Raw genomic sequence first — 23745 nt, 5'->3', positions numbered from 1 at the left:
CACACGTAGCTAGACTGCAATGGAAGTACTACTACTACATTTTAAAATTAGGAAATCCAAACCTAACAAAATTAAAGAGTTTGCCCAAAGACACTCAACTAGTAGACTGCCGAGCTAGAATTTAAACCCCAGAAATCTAAGAGGAGATTCCAACCTCTTAACAAAACTCCAAAGCAGAGCACAGAAAAACTCAATGAAACAAAGTTGACCTTTTAAAGGAATCCCAAATCCAAACTACTATCTATTAAAGGATCGATACTCCTTAGTTTCCGTAATTGAGTTTCCGTAATTGTTTAATCAAATGTCTTATGAAATTTCATTTAGTTCAAATTACAATATTTGAGGTATTTTTATAGCAATCCATAAAAATCTTGGTTCACAAAGACTGGGCTGGTGAAACCCAGAGAAACAGCTGACCTGAACAAGGGGGAGATCTTGGACCTCAGACTGATGGCTGAGAGACCAGCATGGGACTGATCCAGACCCCCTGAATATGGGTGTCAGTGAGAAGGCCTAGGCAATCTATGGGGCTTTGGGTAGTAGATCGTATATATTCCTGGCACACAAATGGGCTTTGGGCGCCCATCCCACAATAAGGGATGCTCTTGGGGGAGGGCCTGGGCCCTCCACGGAACAAAATGACAGACTCTAGAGATCCCCCATGGAGGGCCTTATCCTCCCTGGGGAATGTAGTGGGGATTGGGTGGGGGGCTGAGGGGAGGAGCGGGCGTGGAGGGGAGGGTAACGGAGCTAGGACTGACATGGGAAGCAAGCTTGTTTCTTTTTCTTTCTTTCTTTCTTTTTGTTTTTTTTTTTTTTTTTTTGAGGCAAGGTTTCTCTGTGGCTTTGGAGGCTGTCCTGGGACTAGCTCTTGTAGACCAGGTTGGTCTCGAACTCACAGAGATTCGCCTGCTTCTGCCTCCCAAGTACTGGGATTAAAGGCATGCACCACTAACACCCAGCGGCAAGCTTGTTTCTAATTTAAATATGTAATAATAAAAAAAGTGTTTCAAAAAAAATCTTGGCTCACTTTTAAATATTTCATTTTGGATTAAAGCTTCAAGAATCTGTGTTTTAGCTGGCCATGGTAGCATATGCTGTTAATCCCAGCACCTGGGAGGCAGAGGCAGGCAGATCTCTGTGATTCTGAGGTCAGCCTGGTCTACATAGCAAGTTCTGGGCCAGCCAGGGCTACATAATGAGACACTGTCTCAAACAAACAAATGAACAAAGCTCAAACAAACAAGAGATCATTTCAGTTAGAGATGACCTTAATGCTTCTCTAAAGTCTCTTTCCCCATTAGAAAATTAAAGTATAATTTCTCAGACCAGTAACCAACTGCAGAACAAATGAAGAGATACCTAGAACAGAAATTTAAGCAAGCAACAAAAGGTGAATAGGCAGAGAATCTGTTATGGCTGAGTTGACTTATTCATGCCCAGACTGTGACCTCGATTTAATCCAAGACTAAACTGCTGGCATCTTCTAACTTTTCTGGTCTTAGCTTATTCTTTGTTATTTTCCTTATAATGAGTCACAAAGAAACAACTGTCACATTTGAATGAAAAGGACATTTTTTCTGCACAATTATGACTTTTATCTAGTATTTTATGAACACAAAATTGGGTGTTATGGTGAAAGCAAAGAATGACATCAGACTTTTATGGGTGAAATTTCTATCATTTCTTTTACAAAAATCCCTTTAAGTCCATAGATCTAGATCTCGGAAGTCCAATGAATCTTTATGTGAGAATAATATACACCGTGAAGAGCATGAGCAGTCACCACTTCTCCATGGAAGATTAGTGTGTCTATAGCATGCTTCAATTCATGCAGACTCAGCTGCTTTGTTTTTTAAGATGGAATAGCAACCTGAAAAGTTGTTTTTATAATGATTCAAACTAAATGTAAAGCTTTCCAGTTTGTACTAAAGACTTCATATTTAACAGAGCACAACACAAACCCAGCACCAAGATCCCAGTGCTGGACCGTAAGTGTCTACTAACCTGCTTGGTGGCAGGCCTGTCTTGAACAACGATGGCGGAGAAGTAAACTCAGCTTTTGTAGATGGAAGCGCTGCTTCTTTCTCTGAATTTCCAGTTCTCCCTTGCTGCACCTTCAGAAAGAAAAACGGGCTTACTACTTTGCTTAATTTAATCGACACTCAAGCATGAGGCACTTTTAAGCCTGTAACATCTGCTCTGAAGATGTTAAAAATATGAAGAATGCCCCATGCCTGGATATTTATTAAAAGGGACCTATCTTAGATCAGCATTAGGTGAAATGCATCAAAGACAGATTTGAGGATCAAAATGTTCCAAATACTAAAATGTCACTCAGAAGCTCCAATAAACTGTAATTCATGGAGACTCACAAATTGCTCTTGAGTAAAGTAAATGAGTCTAGGATATACTTGGTTATGAATTCTTGTTTCCAAGTTCAAGGAAAGCCTTGAAGTTTTCCCCTTCTGTACTCACAAGTTTTACTAGCAATCTGAGCATTTGCTATTTCAGACAGTGATTTGCTTTAACACCAATATAAAGAATCAGCTCAAATAAACATTTCACACCTAATGACTAACATTTATGGACCTAGAAGGTACTTTGTACACTACCAGAAGAGAAAACTAACCATCAACAATACCCAGCTACAAACCATATTGTGTCCAACAGCCACCTATTTACATGAAATACTGGTGCAACAGTGACAACAATGTTTCAGGAGTATTTAGTCCCTTTTTAATTAGATTTAAGGTCCACTCCATTAGATGGAACCTATGTCTGACACCATTAAATTGGCCAACCACCTGGGACTAGTTAGATCACGGGCTTTTGAGGAAACCTACTATTCTTACATAGCTAAAGGAATATAGCAATACTATTACTCCTAATGACATACTGCTAGATTCATAGTTCAGATGTTAATTAGCACAGAGACCCATGACTGAACAATATTCAGATAGTATGAGGCTTTGAAGCACCCTGCCTTACATGTGATGTCTTTATCAACCTCCCTTCCCCACAGGCTCAGGAATCCATGAAGAAGTAGAAAACCTGTAAGAGCTAGAGGTCATGAATGATTCCAAGGAAAAATGCATCATTCAGACACACCAGGACTGACACACATATGAACTCATGGAGGCTATTAGAGGCATAAGACTTGCACAAATACCAGTACTGAGAAGAGAGAGTGGACATGACCAAGAAGCTATCTGCAATTGATAGCTGCTGAGAAAAAGAAAATCAGTTTTCTACAATGGAGTGTCACTGGGTATATCAACTACACTACAGGTCAGGCCCTATGCCCAGTTGACCAACACAAAACAGACTACATGATTGGTTTTGTTTGTTTCTTTGTTTTTGTTTTGGACACATTTTGTTTGTTTTGATATTTGTCTTATGGGGTTTTGGTTTGTTTTTTTTTTTTTTAATGGAGGGGAGATAGAGACAGAACATAAAGTTGGGTGCGCAGGGAAGAAGGACCTAGAAGAAGTTGGAGGGGAAAGAATATACTTCAAAATATATTGTATGAAAATAACTTTTAATTAATAGAAAATCTACTCTTCCACATCCATAACTCATCACTAGTAACAGTGCCTATCATGCCAGTTCCACATACCTAGGTACTTCAAATAAGTCATGTTTCTTTATTACCTTTTCTTGCCTACTATCTTAGGCCCTATTTAAATTCTATTATCCTGTTCCATCTAAATTTAGCATCATTCTCCTTTCTCATGAAGCAAGACACAAAAAAATCTCAGATAATTTGATTGCTATATTTAAGTCATTACTTTGATTTCAGAAACCATCTATCTGCCAATTAAGCAACATCAGGAAAACAAAAATATCATTATGCATTTAAGCTACTAAGAGTCAAATCTCTGACCTGAAAGTCTCCTCCCTGAGGACTAGCTTTCGTTGAACCAGAGAGCAACATTCAAGCTACCAAGGGAGGGAAGCAAACAATGCCCATAAGCCACAACCATGGCCTCATGATGATGGCATGACTGTACAGGTGCAACAGTGGCATGCAAGCATTGGCCGTAACCAACAATGTCTGACTGGAGGGAAAGCCCACTCAACATGAAGGAAACAATGACTGGTGCTGAACATAAAGCCAACGACCCAGACCTAGTGAAGTCATGGATCCTAGAGGAGAACCCTTCACTTTACTAAACCATCATAACCCCTAACTACACTTTAAATATATTTATTCTTATGCCAAGTAGTGTCTTTATGACAAGTTCTCACCCCTTATAAAAGAAACTTCTCTCTGCAACAGAAGTAGAACATAACAGAAAACAACAACAAACCAAATGCAGCAAACAAAAGATCATGTGGTGTCCAGTCCCACTGAATACATATACAACACGATTCTTGCACCTATAGTACAGGATCATTGAAGGAAAGAGGAGCAGAAAGATCTTTAATAGCAGAGGAACAGGAAATTTGTTGTGAGTCTGTGTCTCCTAGAAATGTCAGGCTATATTAACATGCCTGCCTGAGCAAGACCTAAACAATGACATCAATGGGCATGCTGACAGGGAAGGGGTAGCTCAAGGTCTTCAACCCTAGCCTAAGAACTATGGGTACCTGGAAAATGCTGAGAGTGGAAGAAATGGTCTTCCTAAAGAAGAGTGTCTGATTGGTTATCCAATACCAAATGATCAGTCCTGAAATCACATACATACAAGTAAGATAATACTCACTAAGCAGATTATATTTAGGAACATATGTACATAAGTAACAACACTCAAAAAACAGAAGCCATGAATTTGAGAGTAAGAGGGATGTATAGGAGGGGCTGAATGAAAGAAAAGGAAGGGGGAACTAATAGAAGTCAAAATACTAAAATTTACTATTAAATATTTTTTAATAAAATAAAGCTAAGTATTATCTTAAAAAGAGTCAAACCTCTACTAAGTAGTAACCAGTTTTACCTGACTGGTACCTACCTATAATTAGGACATCAAGTTCATGTGAAAATGAGTTCTATTGCTTACTAAAAACAAATTCATTTAAAACATATAGATCCTAATGGGATATTAGGATCATCACTACAGCAAGAAAGACAAAAATAAAAGATTGAAGTGGATTAAATAACCTCCTGACAGATAAACAATTCAACTACCAAGCATCTATTAACTATCAAATTTGTACCCAAAAAGGCTACTGAAAGAAAAACGAACTCTAAATCTCAAAGAAAACAAAACTAGTGAGCACAACACAGTAAATGCTATGAAAAAAAATATGGACTAAGGACCAGGAAGGTAGCTCAGAGTATAAGGTGCTGATTTCCAAGCCTTACAACCTGAGCTTTAATTCCAGGGACCCATATAATAGGAAAGAACCAATTTCTGAAAGCTGTCTTCTGCCCCTCACAAATGCACCACAGCACGTGTGGACACAGTCAAACGCGCGTGCGCGCGCACACAGACACACACACACACCTAGGGTAAAAGATGTAAAAGAAACATATTACTCTGCCTAAAGGATTGGTTAACATTAGAAGCGGGGCAGTGGTGGTGCAAGCCTTTAATCCCAGAACTCTTGGGAGGCAGAGGCAGGCGGATCTCTGTGAGTTCAAGGTTAACCTGGTTTACAGAGAACTAGTTCCAGGACAGCTGGGGCTCACTACACAGAGAAACCTTGTCCTGAAAAGCCAACCAACTAACCAAACAAACGAACAAATCCATCCATCCATCCATCCATCCATCCATCCATCCATCCATCCATCCATCCATCCATTGTGTCGCATTGTGACCTACTAACCTTCTCAAGAACAACACACTACAGGCATTATCTAACTCATGTTAACATACAGGATGCCAGTCTGTCCTTTACAACATTACCAAAACCCATCAGCTGACAGAAAGACACCTCTCCAGTCAGATCCATCTGTGTGCATCAGCTACTGTGATAAACACTCTCTCCACTTTTGCTCTTAACTCTGTACAAAAGAAAAGCAATCTTAACACATATGCATGCTAACTCATGTCTCTTCTCTGCTCAAGATTCTCCAATTGTTCCCAATGCAACCAGACCAAAATAAACTTCTTAACATGGCCTATATGGTATGAGCACTGTATCCCTCTAAACTTGTTTCTTTTTGTTCTTCCTCCACTCATTTTTACCACCCCTAGTCATGATAACCTTTTTACTTGTCTTTTTGGACACGTAAGCTCCTCTTCTCATAAGGGTTTCTGAATTAACTATTCTTTCTGTTTGGAATAGTTTTTCTCTGGATTGTCTCATGGATTCCTTTAATTCAAGTAGAGCTATCTTCCCCACCTCTGCCTATGCTATTGCTCTCTGTACTTTGAATTGTGGGTCAAAAACAGGCTAAAACAACTCAAGTGGAACATTCCAAACACTGACAACTGATTCGTTAAATCACACAGAGTCTGCACCTTTCCAATTCCACCTCACCTGGGACATGAATCATCCCTTTGTCTACACATCCACATGCTCACTTCAGCATCCTGTTAATCACTCATTCAGCTGCTTGGGATACTAAAACCGTGAGAGTAGCAAAGTACTGAGGTCTGACTAAGTCTTACTTAACTTAGAAATGCCCCTAAAGCACAAAGTTCATGATGCTGACAATTCAGAACCAGCACAGAGAAGCTGTCACGTAGTTCCTTTCAGAAAATTATATCAATAGAAAAGTCACCATATGCTAAAGTTGCTATGATTTATAGCACAATAGTTATTTTGAACATACTGGAATAATTTTTATTAGTGTATTGCTCTGCACTGTTAATTGTTAATCACTTACTGTGACTAACCTGGAAGTTAACTTTATTATGCATATACACGAGAAGAAGCAAACGGAGTATATAGGATTTAGTAACACCCAGTTTCAGGCATCTACAAGGGATCTTACTTAGTGTAGTCCAGTGGTCGTAAGAGGACTACTGTGTCAAATTATCCCTTGTAGTAGGAGTAGCCTTCCTTCACCACTCCCAGTCTCTTTCCTGTGATTTCCAATTTTTTCTTAAAATTTCTTATTAGCAGCCGGGCATTGGTGGCGCACGCCTTTAATCCCAGCACTCGGGAGGCAGAGGCAGGTGGATCTCTGTGAGTTCGAGGCCAGCCTGGTCTACAAGAGCTAGTTCCAGGACAGCCTCCAAAGCCACAGAGAAATCTTGTCTCGAAAAACCCAAAAAAAAAAAAAAAAAAAATTCTTATTAGCACTGTCTGAATATTTTGCTGTATGATACTACCTGCCTACTGTCACTACGCCAAGACCTTTGAAGACACTGACTACATATGAACTCTGTATCCTAAGTGCTAAGTGTCTGGCAAAAGAATGTGGAGAAGCCAATAAACTTTTTTAAAAAATTTTATTTAATTGGTTTTGAGCCTCTGCTTTAATGTCACTTCTTCAGTCTTTCATATAACATTAAATATGCAATTGTTGCCATCATTATTTATTGAATACCTAAGCTTTTCTATTACAGAAGGTTAGAGTCCATGTCTATTATGTTCACTTTCTTTCCCCAACAAGCCTAACACATTCTTTGGGATAGTCTTCTAAAAGCTGGAAAAAAGAATGGGAGAAGGTTGAAGAAGAAAGTGAGAGAGAATAAAAGATCTTAAAACTGGAAGGGAGTATTTAAACTATATGCATGTACGTGTGTGTGTCTCTACAACAGTGAAGACAAGAGATAGCAAATGAGTAAAAACTGTTCGTTTTTCCTAACTTTTATACTTAATGCCTTTAAAACACCTCATTAAACAATCTTGAAAACCTTCACTATCATAGCAGGCTTCCTATTTACCTTGAATTCTAACTACCTACTTGTGTCTTCATATGCTACATTCAGGATGACAAACTTAAAATCTGTCCACCCAGAACAGGAGATTATTAGTTCACATACTCTAGCATTTTAAGAAATAACTGCATGATATATGATTGATTGACAGCAAGTTAACATCAGATCTTACACATGTTAACAATTTATAAGCTTGAAAAGCTAAGGACTGGCAAAATGGCTCAGAGTGTAAAGGCTCCCGCTACCAAGCCTTATGACCTGAGTTCGCTTCTCCAGTCTGACATGATGCAAAGAACTAGCTCCTGCATGTTGCCCTTTGATCTCCATGTACATGCTGATTACACACACACACACACACACTTTTTTTTTAAAGAAGCTAAATATTCATCCAAAACTATGCTATCACTACAGCAACACCCTGAAGTTTTTTGTTTGTTTGTTTTGTTTTTTTTTTGAAAATACCTTTATTTATAAAAGCATTTAATACTATATGAAGAGAAAGCAAAAATACACTGATGATCATTGCAGAACCAGAGAGGAACTGACAGATCAAGCTCCTGGAATATCTGAAGTAGCTGAGGAACGGACTCTAGTCACACTGAAGTATTTCTGAAATCAGGTCCCCACAAAAAGAAAAAATAAACTTCAAGCTAACTGCACATAAACATCCACAATCCTATGGAAACGTCTATAGTTAGTTTTATTAACAAAGTTTGTAAGGTTCATTCTTACTGAATGACTAAAAAGAATAAAAAAAAAAACCACAGAACATTTGAGACGTCCAAGTCAGAAGCTGAAAACTACAAAGTCAAAAATTAACAGAAAGAAAAGAGACTATGCAGAAAAAAACAGCAGAAGCAAAAATTAAAAATAAGTAAATATTAAAATCCTCTGAAAGATGGGGTTGGAGGAGACACTGAAAAACAAAATAAGATGTCAAGTGGTGAAAACTTACTTGGAAATTAAAAACTTAACAGCAGAAACAAAAATCTAAGTAGAATTGTAAAAAATAAAATAAAAACCTCCCAGAAAGAAGAGATGAAAATTAGGGCAAAAACAGATTTTACAGGACCTGTACAGTGCATCAATAAGAGATAAAAAGAGAAGCAGAAAAAAGAAAATGCAAAAAAGGCTCTCAGACGTTAAGCCAATGTGTCTGCAAACTGAAAGCAGCCATGTGCGGTTCACTCCTGGACTACTTATCACACCAACCCCCATCTGACCCTCTGCCTCTCTTACAGTCCACTCGGCTGCCACTTCTTCTCTAAAAGCCAGATCTGCACAATATATCTCCTGCTCAAGAACCCTCTAATGGATGCCTACTGCTCACATGAACATGCACTGCGGTTTAAGATGAAGGTCTTTTCACATGGCTTTATCTCCATCATTTCCTACAGATCACAACACGACTGGGGTGCGGGGGTGCCTAATTAAATCACTGAAATTAATCAGTATTTCTAATAGATTTACTAGCATTTAAGTAACTGATCAAGACAAGAAAACCACTGAACAACCATAAAATTCATTCAGAATGAATCAATCGAAATGGAGAAAAATTAATGACTTCCTCTCAATCAAAAGCAACTCAAAAAATATTCAAAAGATAGCTTAAATGTAAAATAGATATCAACAGCTTTCAAGAAGCTAGCACTAGTAGTTTCTTATTTCATTGTTTATAAAACTAAGATGACCATTTAAAATAGAGTAAATACTGCCAAGTACTTTCAAAATATTAACAACAGAACAAGAACCAAATACTTACCTGTAGGAGGACATAAATTAAAATTAAAGTCTCTATACAGAACTGTCCAGACACCAGCTACATTTGCGGATACAGCACATGTATTGCATAAGCTGGCACAGAGTTGTATATCCAGACCACAAAGTCCCTGAGGTCTATAACCTAAAGCTAAAGGGAAGAAAGGCTACCCAACCAAACCTCAGGAAAATCAGCAATGAAAAGGTAGTATTCCTTGGACCCACATGGAGAAACCAGAGGTCAGACCTGATGTCACATGATCCTGTCAACCTTCATGTCACTTACATGGACCTACTCTGTTTAAAACGCGAAGACTCTGCTCAATTTTAAGAGGTTGTCAGATAACATCTGAAATTCTTGAAAACACCTTAACTATGAGCAACTATAAAAATGACTCCAGTGTCATAGAATAAACATTGTCACCATCCGTCCTCCTTTTAAGAACTGGGAAAACACCGGGCGGTGGTGGCGTACGCCTTTAATCCCAGCACTCAGGAGGCAGACGCAGGCAGATCTCTGTGAGTTCGAGGCCAGGCTAGACCGACAGCCTCCAAAACAATACAGAGAAACCCTGTCTCATAAAAAAACAAAAAACAAAAACAACAACAACAACAAAAAAGAACTGGGAAAACAAAAGGTTCCTACTTTACTAAGAATAAGAGTAAGATGTACAATGAGTGTTGAACCTGCAGCCATGACTTTCATATCCCACAAATATGTACCGTCCTTAGGTCACAACATACAGCAAAAAATTTGCTTGGTGTTTGTTAGTATAATAGGCTATAAATTCACATGCTTGCAAAAGTAAACACCAACCAATGTGCAAGTCACCAGGAAGCTGAAGGTTTGGGGAAAAAAAGGTACCTATTTCCACTTTAATTTTCTCCCTTGAACAGTGGTATGGAGCAGACTCAAGAACAAAAATGAGAGCAACCAAGGATAATTTACTAAAATTCACCTTAAAAAGATTGAATCTGCCATCTTGGATCTCTGCACCTGGTGTAACTTCCATAGTACAGTCTTCGGCCTAAGTTAAATAACATATTCCCCATTAAGATACCACATAAGTTTTAATTGATAGGCCACATAAAGACAAACTAGCTGTAGCTAGTCTGTGATTTGAACTAGGAACACACGATAATCATTAACATGGAACTGAAGGGGAAGGAAGGGAAAATAAACAAACATGTTCAAGACAACAAAAATTAAACTGTCATACAGCATTTAATCACCTTTTAGGGGAAAAAGTGACTTATTTGGGGAGTCAAAGTGGAACAGTAGAAGAGGCAGGTTACTCTGGAAGATTTACTAATTACCGTAATTTTATTAGTTGTTGAAGTAACTGGTATAACTTCAAGTCCCATTCGTATCCTCTTTTGTTTTTCACAGTAAGCTTTCCAAGTATCTTCATTAAAGCCATAATTGAAATAATCAGAAAGATCAGCACCTAAAGATAAAACATACTTTTAGGACACAAATATTTTAACTCTATAGCAGCATCAAAAATATAATGCAGCATAAAAATGTAAATTTAGAAAAGATATGAAAATAGAAGGGGAACAGACTCTGAAGATGAAGGTTATTAGGGTATTAGTGAGGGTTGAAAGGGGGAAAAGAGGACAAAGCAGTGAACATGCTCGAAAGACTATATACATGTGGGGAATGTCACAATGAAACCCATCATTATTAATAATATATACTGAGAGAAATAGTCATATAACATATATGTATATGTTTATGACCCCTCTTGAATTTTCACTAGTTCTCAAAGTTATACAATTAAGCAGACTGAAAAACATTTTGATCAAAATGATTTCCTTTAGAAATGATATTATAATAAATTATGTGTGAGTTCACATTATGTTAATTCCAGTGACTAATGAGATTTTAATAATGCAAGTACTCAGTACTTATTATTTGCTTAGAACAATAAAAAAAAGCACCATGAAAGGTAGCATTTTATACTGTTGCTCAAAAAATACTTTTCTGATCTGTTTACACTAAAAATCTGTTTTTGAGATAACTGCACTCCCAAATAATCTTACCAGGTTTCCTCCATGGTTTATCTTCAAAAGAATCCAAATCCACTTCCAAGAGTGGCACTCCATTAATGCTGCCAGGTGCATCAAGGTCTACTCCTTTGACTTTGGTTCCTAATTTAAAGAAATGCAAAATGGCAAAGAAGCTACATTAGCAAGAAGCTAGAACAAAAAGAAGAAATAAATGTCCCTTTACCTTCTTCCATCATGACCATTAATAAAACTATCTAGTCAGATTTTGTGATGAAATTTTTAAGATCAACAAGATGGAAAGGTTACAGATTTAGATATAATAGCCTAGCATGGCAGCACATGCCTAACATCTACACACTTGGGAAATGGAGACAGGAGGACCAGGAACTCAGGGCAAGCTTTGGGTACACAGTTAGGTCAAGGATAGCCTAGGCTACATGAGATACTGTCGCAGGAAAAAAAAAAACCAAAAAATTACTATATCAATGGAGTGGCTAATGTCCATATGTTAAACTGCTGTTTTATGTAATTTGTGAGGAAAGAAAAAGATCACTAAAGGGTTCTAAACAAGCAAAGCAGCACAAGCAGAGCAGGCCGAATGTCTGCTGTCTGAGATGTCTCTCACAGAAGGAGTCTGCATATGTGTGTCAGATGGTCAAACATCACTCATGAAAAGAGCTGACAGAATCTACTCGGGACCTATATGAGACACCATGCCATTTTTTCATACTTATGCAGCTGCAAATACAAATTTTACCTGTATTTCCATACACTCTTCCCCCTGCCTTGATATTAAGATTTACTGGCGCTGTTCCATAACTCCTAAAAATAGAATAAAAATTAACCTCAAAACACATAGTAACAAAATAGGAAGATATTCAACATGTTGTAAGCCCACAGTTAGTGAATGAATTGGCACTCACAAACATTATACTAATTTTTAGTTTGTTTAGTTTTAAAGGATAAAAACTAAAAGTTTTTAGATTTATTTCATGTGTATGACTGTTTTGCCTACATGTATGTACATCACAAGAGTGCTTAGTGCCCAGAAAGGTCAGAAAAGGGCACTGGATTCCCTGGAACTGGAGTTACGGATGATTGTGAGCACTGGAATGGAACCTTGTCTTCTGTAAGAACAAGTTGCCCCAAGAACTAATTTTTTTTAAATGCCTCACATTTTTCCATCTCAAATATTTTTAAACATCATCTTTCCATCTCAAGTTTCCCAGCTACTAACTCAATATGCCACTATAGCAAAATCACAAGGAACATCTTTGTTGTTATCTCCCAGGCTTAACATCTAGCAATCCTGCAACAGCGAAAGCTCTGTGACACACTACCAAATCCCTTGGCCCCACCACAGTCTTTCTCACATCTTATATCACCAATCAAACCTCTTTCCAATACACAGGCAGTGTTTCATTCATATAAATGAATTCACTTTGAAGACATGTGAAAGAAGGAATCTGCTGTGTAAGGAAAATAGTGGTAACAGGAGATTAATAACTTATTAAGGGAAGAGGTACAAGTTCCAGGACACCTGCAGTATTCCATATCTTTGTCTGGGGTGTGACTGCAGGAATACATATATATTCAGACAGATAACTGAAGGTAAACCAACCTATGTTCATACACAATTAGCTGTACAGCTTTGGGCAAGTTATCCCAACTGCTATGAATTTTGTATAACTTTCTTTAAAAATGAGTTTACCACAGGGCATAGTTCTGCACACCTTTAATCCCAGAACTTAGGAGGTAAAGGTAGGAGGATCTCTGTGAGTTCGAGGTCTGCATGGTCTACAAAATGAATTCCTGAACAGCAAGGATGACATAGAGAGACCCTGTCTAAAAAAACCAACCAAACAAAAAACCAAAAAAAAAGACACCAGAATAATAACAACAAAAGAGTATTATTTTTTAATGAATAGAAAAATCAAAATCAAATGTTACTGCTAACTAAAATGGTTTTAAACACTGTTGGGGGAATAGAGAAAAGGAAATTCAAGGGGTCAAGTAGTGAACAGAAAGATATTAATTAGTAAGCTTTCAGATCATACTCAAGACTTTCAAAGGCTTATTTTTATATCATATTCATGCTACTTTACTGGGCTTTTTCCCTTAGAATTTTAGCTAACCAGACAGACCTATGATGATTCCTGCTCAATAATTTTCTTTGTGGGCTGTGGTGAAGGAGTTCTTGCCTAGCATGTGCAAGGAAGGCAAGGTATCGACTGTATTTATTATCTTTGATAAAAACAGTTCAACATCCCTTCAATAAAAATCCTCAAGAAATCAGAAATTGAAGGAAAGTATAGCAAAGCAGCATGACATCCAAACACCCAGCCAACATTGTATAGGACTGCGATTCCACTAAAGTCAGTAATGAAACATGCATGTCCTCATTTTCTACTCTTACTCTTTATAGGGTCTAAAGTTTTAGCTTTAGAAAAAGAGAAAGAAAATGCAGTAGAAAGTCAAATTATCTCTATTAGCAAATAATACAATTTTATTTGTGGAAGACACTCCAGGCTCTACCAGAAAATTCAGTAGCTAGAATGATTGATATATATATCAAGAAACAAAATGTATTAATATAAATTCTTTAAAAATCAAGTGTCACTCCTATATACTAATAAGGAATCTAGTGAGAAAGAAACCAACGAAACAAAAGAAAAAAGAAAACCTAAGAAGAGAAAGACCTCTTCAATGAAAAAAATTTTTACAAAATGGCAATATTACCAAAAGCAATCTATAGATTTAATTCAATACAATCCCCACCAAAATAACAGTGACATTCTTCACAAAAAAAAGTCTAAAATTCATACAGAAACATGAAGAACTTAACAGCAATCCCAAACAAGAACAATGCCAGAAACACCATCATACTGGATGGTGATACTATAGAGCAGTAACAAAAACAGATATTAGATAATGGACAGAATATTCAGGAAAAACCTCACACAATATAGTCACCTGAGCTTCAACAAAGACATCAACATTACAACAAATGATGTTAGAGAAAGTGAATGGGCACCTTTAGAAGAGTATAAATAAATCCTTATATCTTACCCTGAACAAAACTATCAAACTTGAAATTCTCAAAAAGCTATGCTATGAAAAATAAGGGGTACTAACAAGTTCTACCTGAAAATGAGTACAACAGTTTAAGAAGTAAAATCAAGAACTGACAAATAGAATTACATGAAATTTTTTCTATTTCAGATAAAGTCAAACTCTTTCAATTACCACTCAGTGAAGAGGGCCTACAACACATCTGACAGAGAATTAATACACAGAATATATAAAGAACTCAAACTCAAAAACCAAAAACCCATACAACCCAAACCATAAACACACTAATGAAACAATGAACAGTCCGTATAGTCAATAAACATCTTAGTCATCAGGACAACACTGAGATTCCATATTGTCCCATTCAAAATGATTAATAATTACCAAAAAACAAAGCAAAACAAACACACAAACAAAAACAAAAAAACTCCCAAAGATAAAGGGTTCCAGGAGTCATCTTATATAGCATATTAAAAATCTCCAAAACTCTTAATTCTACCACCATAACAAAACCACAATCCATTTTAATGTGTTTTCTTCCCATCCCTCAAGATCCCTATGTGTTCAGTGAGTCAACAATAGTTCATTTACTTGGCCCAGCTTATGGAACATAAATGTTGCTGTCAACACACTGGCCTAAAAGGCCTGACACATAATTAAGTAAAAAAAAAAAAAATTATGGTGACCAAGAAGAAATATGTTAGTTTGTATTGGATATAAAAATTAAAGATCTAAACTAAAGTTTTATGTAATAAAATGAAAAAAAAAACAATAACAAAAAGACATAAATGTAAATGGCAATTTAGATGGTCCATTTCCAACCAAAAACCTCATCCTAGTCAGTTCTCTAGCAAAAAATGTTTTAAATGCAGCAATCAGATATGGCTGCTTATGTTGCAGGATTCCTACCTGGGTCTCATCGCCACTTTAGCCTCCAAAATAACACACGGAGACTCTATTAGTTACAATACTGTCAGTCAATATCCAGGGCTTCTCATTGGCTGTTTGTGTCTTAAGTATTAACCCATGACTACTAATATACATTTCTATAAGGACTTATCTTTCGGAGGACCGTATCCTGATGCTTCCTCTTTCCTGAGATCACATGGCGATTCTCTACTCTTGACTACATTTCCCAAAATCATCCTCAACTCCTAGCCCCACCTATCTTGCTTCCCTATTGGCCAACAGTGCTTTATTCATCAACCAATAAGAGAGACATATTTACAGACTGACATCTCCCATCATGCTTCCATGTACCTGCAGATTAACAGTAGGTAGAAAGTAATTAACTACCTGTTGAAACCGTAACAAGTTCTTTCATACAATGCAAGGATGGAAAATGTATATGTATAGAATCAACCACTGACAATCTAAGCACAACATCTTCACAAGGTAGTATTCATAAAAGCATAACTTAGGGCTGCCAAGGCAAAGGCACTTGTAGCCATGCCCCAACGACTTAAGTGGAAACAGAAAATTGACTTTTAATAAGTTCTCTGATCTATATATGCAAATCATAGCATATATGATACCCTCCCATACCCCCAATAAACAAGGTAAAAATAACTTACCCATACTGTGGTGCTCCAGTTTTAATGTCTCCTATAGTGACATGAACATCATCCTCATCATCATCACTGTCACTGTCACTATCATCTTCAGTTTCCGTCACTTTCTATACCAGCATAAACAATTGCAAAATACACTCAATAATCCAACTCAGCATTTGCTCTTAACAAATAAAAATTTAATTATTCTATGTTTTTCTGAAATTGTTTTAGAGTAAAAATTACAAGCTTATAAAATTATTACTCCAACTTTGATGGTCTATAATAATTGAGTTTATAAATAAGAAACAGAACTTTTATTGCCATCTTTCAGAGAATATATGCTTCATGTTTTCAATTCTTTTAACTATTAATTTTTAATACTGACATTGAATCTCACAGATGTTTTACTCATATGAATTTCTCAAGCACTTATTTTTAAAAAAATTCTGTTATAGATACATTTCCTTAGATTCATTTTGCAAGACCATCAGTAAAATAGGAGGAGACTCTACATACAAATAAAAAAGAAGCATTATTATCTTTTTCTAACTAAAATGGATCTGCTTACAATGGTTTTAGTATGGGTCGAAAAGTTTGTTATATTTTAGTTACATCATGTCACCAAGGCAAATACTTTCTTAGTTATAATTTTAAGCTTGAAAAAAACAAAAAATAAACACAATTTTCCCTCTCTATTCAGGATTAAAGTGTACAACTCTCAGAGGGCACCAAGAACCATTTCAGTAGCCAGAATCAGGAATATACCCTTTTGACAGTATTGCTAAGAAAGACAGCTTGGGTTGTGGACTCAACATTGGCTTTGGAAATCAAGCTTACTTACAACAGTCTGTTTATCTACAACTATTTAGTTATTGGAAAATAATACACAGCAAGCCTTTGCATCTGCTGTATGTCCTCTGAAGTTTCTTCCCAGTATTTTTTCTCTTCCCTAAGTCCTACATATTCTTTTCATGCTATCAGATGGAGCAGTTGACAAAGGGGTCAAGTCATACAGGATACTGAAGATTATGTTAAATACTGGTTTTATTTGTAAATAAACTGAAGTTCTCAACAGAGATTTTAAACATCAAATAACTGGATTTCAAAGCCTGATATGCATGTTACCGGTTTTGACACGCCATTTTCAGCAGCTTCCTCTTCGATTCCAGCTGGAGGGTTAGCACTACAACAAAAGAGAGCAATCAGACAGGTTGGGTGCTGCTGCTTCAAGCATGGATTACACTATAGTTCCAAGCTATCTTTAGTAGGATTTCCTAGTTATTATTTCTACTGGATGATGACAAGAAGCCTGGTGACTGTCTAGTTTTCTGTTAGTGTACATAAAGCGAGTATTCAGATGGAAGTAAGGATTGGGCTTACTTGGTTTTTTGAGACAGACTCTTTGAATTTACCATGTAGACCAAGCTGGCCTCTGCCTCCTAAATGCTGGTATTAAAGGCGTGTGTCACCACTCTCTGCCCAACAATTTCTTAAAGGCATACAATGTGGCGGTAGGACACAATTCAAGTTTACACTGAACATACCACTTTTACCTTGTGAATCTTTACTAAGTATCTGCTGTGTGCCAAGGACTATAAAATAGTCAAGGACTACATAATATGGCTTCACTTATCCCAGGAACCCAGGAAGCTCTACACGACAGGATCACATTAATTCTTTCAGTGCTCAGTTGGCGCACACATTTCTGCCTGCTTTGCTGTTCCACTAACTTCACATAGGTCCTTTATTATATTGAAAACAAAATTTCAACATTGTAAAACATGGAAGACTACCCTCAAATTTACAGTAATAAGGGGCCCCAGGCCCACTTTAGATGAATTTTAAAACTAATCACTTTTAGAAGGCAAATTTGACTTGTTTTGCAACAAAAATTGTGTCATTTAACAAGAAAACATCCTAACACTGGACTCAAGAGAAATATTCCATTAGAATCCTTCTTAATTCACTAATTGGCTTAAATAAACTTCTAGAGAGTCAAAAACAAGTTTTGTTCACTTGTTTGTATGCACAGTCCTGCAAGCAGTGGAATGAAGCCTCAGTGTGTTTCCATTTCACAGGACAGTGTACTATATTCAGTTAAAACCCGGACACATAAATCGTAACTGCATTGATATTAGTGTGATGCAATGCTTACGAACAGTGTAATGTAAGGCTTCAGCAATTAATCAGTCACAATGAAAATGGGCAAATTCAACAGCAGGGATCTGGGCAGGATAATGCAAGGATGTACCAAGCTGCATCCTAACTTGGCCTGAACTCCTTTTTCCACTAGACATAATCCTTTAGAACTTTCAACTCCTTATTGCCATTAAAATATATGAATGATAAAATCAAATCAATGTAAAAGACAAATACCATCCCATGGGACACGACACACATAGCACTTCAAATGAAATTAACAACAAATACAGGCAACAGTACTGGAAGAAGGCAGAAATGGATTAATTCCAATGAACTATCAAGCTGTGTCCCAGAGAATTCAAGAGCCAACTTTGAGGAAGGAGAGCTGGTTCAGAGCAGGTGTTACTTTCCCAGGATCTAGGTTTGAGTCCCAACACCCACATAGCAGCTCACAACCATCTAAACAGCAGCCCCAGCAGATGCAATGCCTTCTATCTTCCACAGGCACCAGGTATGAACACAATGTATGGACATTCATGCAGGGAAAACACCAATACAGGTAAAATTAGAAAACAAAACAAAAAACCACAACCCAATCAAAGTGAACTGAGAATTGTAGTTAAGTAACAAAACTCAGAGACAAGGATTAATCCATAAAAACGTGATGTATATGGGATTATAATTCTACCCAGCAATCAACTTCTTGACACTTAATGAAATGAATATGCAAAAAACATTTTGTTTTTGTTTTTTCAAGACAAGATTTTGTTGTGTAACCTTGGCTGTCCTGGAACTTGATCTGTATGTAGACCAGGCTGGCCTCTAACTCACAGAGATCCACCTGCCACTGCCTACCAAGTGCTGGGACTAAAGGCCTGTCAGATAACACAGAAATAAGCAGAAGAAAAGGAGGGTATATCTGGAAGAACATTGCTAATTTCAGCTCTGCCAAAGCTATTTCCACTTTCACTCCTCATTTCTATGTATCTGTCTTTGGGGTTTAGCTTCCTTTTCATTCTATTTTATTTTTTGGATGCAAAAGAATTTACTTATAACGGATCTCTGACAATTCAATTTAGAGACAAAGTTAAGACATAACTCATATCTGTTCAAGACTATAATTTTGTTCACACAGTGTAACCATTACATTATGAAATCCTAAAATGAATACAGGGACTCCCAAAAGAAATCTCCTATCACCGATCACTCCATTTTCTCCTATCCCACAATATTGATCTTTTTGTCTCTATGGATTTGCTTATTCTGAATACTTTATATGTGTTCACCCATGTTGTAGCAAGTCAGTACTTGATTTCCTTCTACCATGAAATATCCCCAAAAGGGTACACTGCATCAAATCTTTTTTTTTTTTTTTTTTTGAGACAGGGTTTCTCTGTATTGTTTTGGAGGCTGTCCTGGAACTCGCTCTGTAGATCAGGCTGGCCTTGAACTCACATAGATCCGCTGCCTCTGCCTCCTGAGTGCTGGGATTAAAAGCGTATGCCACCAATGCCCGGCGCATCAAATCTATTAATTTGTATGTTTGTGGATAGTTGGGTTATTTCTATTTTCCCAACTAGCTATAGTTAATGCTAAGAACACTGATGTTCAAGTTCTTATGTTCATGCATGTTTTCACTTCTCTAAGTAAAAGTGAGTAGAACTCTGATCATGTGAAGAGGCTACCAGAGTATTCTTCCAAGAGGGAATACTATTTACAGTATATGAACCGTTCAGTTTCTCCATATCCTCACTATCGCTGTTCTACCTTTTGGATAATTCTGCTAGGTATGAGGTATTATCCCCTCCACTTGAAAGTCGAGATAAATGCTCTGTGTGTGATTCATCCATGTCCAGGTTTGTGCATGCACCTGTGCATGCCGTGTGGAGGCCCAAAACATCAGGAAGCTTCCCAGTAGCTTTCCACCTTTATCTCTTCTTTTTTAGACAGTCTCTCATTAAACTTGGAGTTCACCAATAAAGAGTGAATGGAGAGTGAGGGCTAGAGATCCTGCTGTCTAAGTCTCCCCTAGGATGCATTCATTATGTACACATGTTTCGGCTCCATGCATTTCACCAACTGAGCCACTTCTCCAGTCCTTGATTGCTCTGTTTAAAACACTCCTTCCCAGGCTGGAGAGATGGCTCAGTGGTTACGAACACTGGCTGTGCTTCCAGAGGACCCAGATTCAATCCCCAGCACCCACACGGCAGCTCAAGACTGTCTGTAACTCCAGCTCCAGGATACCTGACACCCTCATGAAGACAAACATCAATGCCCATAAATTAAAAAAACAAAACAAGCAAACAAAAAACCCAAAATCCACTCCTCCCCTCATTATATCAAGACAGTCTTCTGATCAAAGTAAAGACAATTTAGCCATGTACTTATATGCATGAGATGTATTGAAATTTTGAGCAAATAAATGTTTGGTTCCCCAAACACACTCTGTTAAATACAAAATTTTGGGTAGTAACAAAAGAAATCAACTTCTAAAAACAATTATCTATTGTGTGCATGGTAGAGAAGCATCGCTCACTCCTTTCTAAAAATTAGTTCCATTATGAATTTAAATAAACAGAGCACTGAAATTACAGCCAGCCAGGCACAGTGGTACAGGCCTTTAATCCTAGTACTCAGGAGGCAGAGTCAGGCAGATGTCTGTGGGGTCAAGGAAAGCTTCTTCTACAAAGTCATTTCCAGGCCTAACATAGTAAGAGCCATCTCAAAAAAATTTTCACCAAAAGTAAATATTATAAAAACATTAATAAATTATGAAAGCAACAATTTTCAGTTATTATTTAAAATCTCAAAGCAATTTTTTTTCTCAAGTTTCAACAACATTCAGCCAGGTCTAAGGGCATATTCCATTAGTCCCAGTGCTCAAAAGGCAGAGGCAGGTGGATCTCTGAGTTCAAGGCAAGCCTGGCCTACAAATGGAGTTCCAAGACAGCCAGGGCTACATAGAGTACACAGCTAAACCCTTGTTTGGGGGAAAAAACAACAACTACAAAAGACCAACCAACTACATTATATACACCACTACTAACCTCAGTTAAGAGCACAAAGTACTCAATGGTGAAAAGTTGGTACTTAACTCCAAACACTGTCTTATAAGCTACTAGTCGCCAACAAAGAACTGGTCCTGAAATAGAATGAGTCCTCCAAACTCTGGTGAAAATGTAATTAAGCCAAGGACTGTATTGAAACAGTGGACAACTTGTTCGAATCACAATCTACATAAAACATCAACAGGAAAGGTCACCAACCTGGCATTTTCTTCTTCTGGCCTTTCAACTTCATTTTCATCTACCAAATAAAATAATGAAATAGAGTAAATAAAGAAATTAAGCTTAAATCAACAAGTATTATAAGAATCTGAAGGAAACAAGCACTAACCTAGATCCTTCGCCAAATCACTGTGCACATGCACGTCCCATGGGCCTACAAGCATAGCCAAAGTTAGAACACTTCATAAACAGGATACATCCATTACGGAAAAAAAAAATCAAGATTTCAACACTATATACGTTTAAGAGGTAATGAGGATTTACACATCTTGGTACGAGAAACCCTGCACATTTCACGTTAAGGGTACTGATGATGCTGAATTTTTCCATTAAAGAAATTTACAAATTTAGTAAATGTATCAGTTACATCACTAAAGAGCTGCCTAGATTCCTACATGCACTCTTGTATAATATTCTCAAACAGTCAAGAATGTATGTTCTTGGCAAGAACAAAATTATGACTTAATTAAAGTTAAAATCCAGACATAAGACATGTCCCCTACAAAAACAAAGTACATGATACATTAAATTTAAGCAGACAGAAATACATGACACTGAAAACAAGCCTAAAGGGAAGAGTCACGAGGTACAACTATGACGTGGACTATAGAGCAGTCTCTTAAAAAAAGTAAAACTTCACCTTAATACAGGAGACAATTCTTTATGGGCCATAGTGTATTCCATCTGTCTCTCTTAATTAAATTTTTTAAAGCACGACTTTCAGACAAGGAGGTACCCTTGCAGGTGCATTCCACACAAACTGACCATCAAGAAACAAGACGTTAGTTTTACAGCATTAACTTTATTTAGCCGTAATTACAGAATGACTGTTTCTGAAAGGAAGAGACGAGAAAGGGCACCCAACAACCAACGAGCAAGAGGCACACCGAAGCAGCTCGGGATCGATAGAAAGGGCATGAATAGAGAGCGCAGAAGCGAGGAGGCCGGGACGGTGGGGAGGAGGGCGAAGCGGGGCTGCCCGGCCTCCTTGGCCCGCGTCCACCGCGCGGTGAGCGGCTGCGGGTCCGGGCGAGGGCCGGGAGGAGCAGGCCGCGCTCGGCCTAACTCAGGCCGGCCAGGGCTAGTATGAGAGGCCCCGGACGCCTGGGCCTGCGACGCCGGGGAGGAAGGCCAGAGAGAACCCGGGAGACAGACAGGAAGTTCCGTACCGCCATACAGCCACTCTTCCTCCTCATCCCCTCCGGTCCCGCTGCTCAGCTCCACCAGGCGCTCGACCTCGCCGGCCGACATGGCCGCCCCACGCACAAGTTAAAGGCGGCGATCAACAGCCCTTTCAACCCCTTCCCCAGCCTCGCTGTCCCGGGGCTCGAGAAGGGGAGCGAACCCGCCGGTAAGCGAACGAGGAGAGCGCGAGACTCAAATCCAAGGTGGATCTCCGCGGAGAGAGCGACCATGAAGATTCGGCCTCTGGCCCGCCTGCGCATGCGTAGCAGCACCCAAGCGGCGCGGCGTCTCTAGGTGGCTTCCCTTCCGCGGCGGTCGGCACCTGGGCCTCATTGCGCGTGCGCAGCGCGATTGGCTCCTCCCCTTCCCCCACCCCTAGGATTCCAGCTTTGCTTTTCAGAGTGGCTTTTGCTCAGTCCTCCAGTGTTCTTTGAAGTTCCCTTCCCCCACATTCACCCTTCCCAATCCTCGGTTTCCCGTTGTTCTTTTCTGCCCTTGATGTTTTCTCCCCCCACCATTTGTTAATTTTAAAATCTCCCACGTGTGTACATGATACAAAAATCATACTAGTCTGCCGGTTTCTCATTTAGTCATTCGTCGAAATTTTAACAAGCAACAAAAGAAAATTTAAAATATATAAAGAATGCGTTCTTTTTGTTTAAAAAAGTATTAGCACCGGGCATAGTGGTACACGCCTTTGATTCCAGAACTTGGTAGGCAGAGACAGGCAGATCTCTGAGTTCAAGGCCACCCTGACCTACATAGTGAGTTTCAGGATAGCCTGGGCTATATAGAGAGACCCTATAGCTGGATAGTTTAATGTCAACACAAGCAAGTCATCTGAGTGGAGGGAAACTCAGTTGAGAAAATGCCTCCATAAAATCGAGCTGTAGACAAACCTGTAAACATTTCTACTGCTCAGGTGACAGGCCTTTATTTTATCTTTCACTCTGA

The 23745-nt window shown here is 38.2% G+C and overlaps 1 protein-coding gene across 11 annotated transcripts in view; it reads right to left on the bottom strand.

Moving 5' to 3' along the window:
- Fip1l1 (factor interacting with PAPOLA and CPSF1) overlaps window positions 1-23103 on the bottom strand; it is a 61782-nt gene extending 38679 nt beyond the window's left edge. For 4 of the 11 annotated variants that reach the window (XM_040747211.1, XM_040747212.1, XM_040747215.1 and 1 more), the window contains exons 1-10: window positions 22776-23100; window positions 21716-21760; window positions 21586-21625; window positions 17300-17357; window positions 16196-16299; window positions 12307-12371; window positions 11583-11690; window positions 10854-10984; window positions 10496-10564; window positions 2008-2117 (exon numbers count right to left, since the gene is read on the bottom strand). In XM_040747211.1, coding sequence (XP_040603145.1) covers window positions 2008-2117; window positions 10496-10564; window positions 10854-10984; window positions 11583-11690; window positions 12307-12371; window positions 16196-16299; window positions 17300-17357; window positions 21586-21625; window positions 21716-21760; window positions 22776-22857 — 812 coding nt within the window. In that variant the 5' untranslated portion in view covers window positions 22858-23100. Of the gene's footprint in view, window positions 1-2007; window positions 2118-10495; window positions 10565-10853; window positions 10985-11582; window positions 11691-12306; window positions 12372-16195; window positions 16300-17299; window positions 17358-21585; window positions 21626-21715; window positions 21761-22775 lie in introns of all 11 variants that reach the window. The other 7 variants (XM_040747213.1, XM_040747214.1, XM_040747217.1 and 4 more) reach the window with 4 other exon arrangements.
- Between the last annotated feature and the right edge of the window lie 642 nt (window positions 23104-23745).

This window comes from Mesocricetus auratus, unplaced genomic scaffold, assembly GCF_017639785.1.
Source record: "Mesocricetus auratus isolate SY011 unplaced genomic scaffold, BCM_Maur_2.0 Super-Scaffold_100006, whole genome shotgun sequence".
NCBI lineage: Eukaryota > Metazoa > Chordata > Mammalia > Rodentia > Cricetidae > Mesocricetus > Mesocricetus auratus.
Note: the sequence above shows the minus strand (reverse complement) of the source record. Positions and strands in the feature narration are given on the sequence as shown.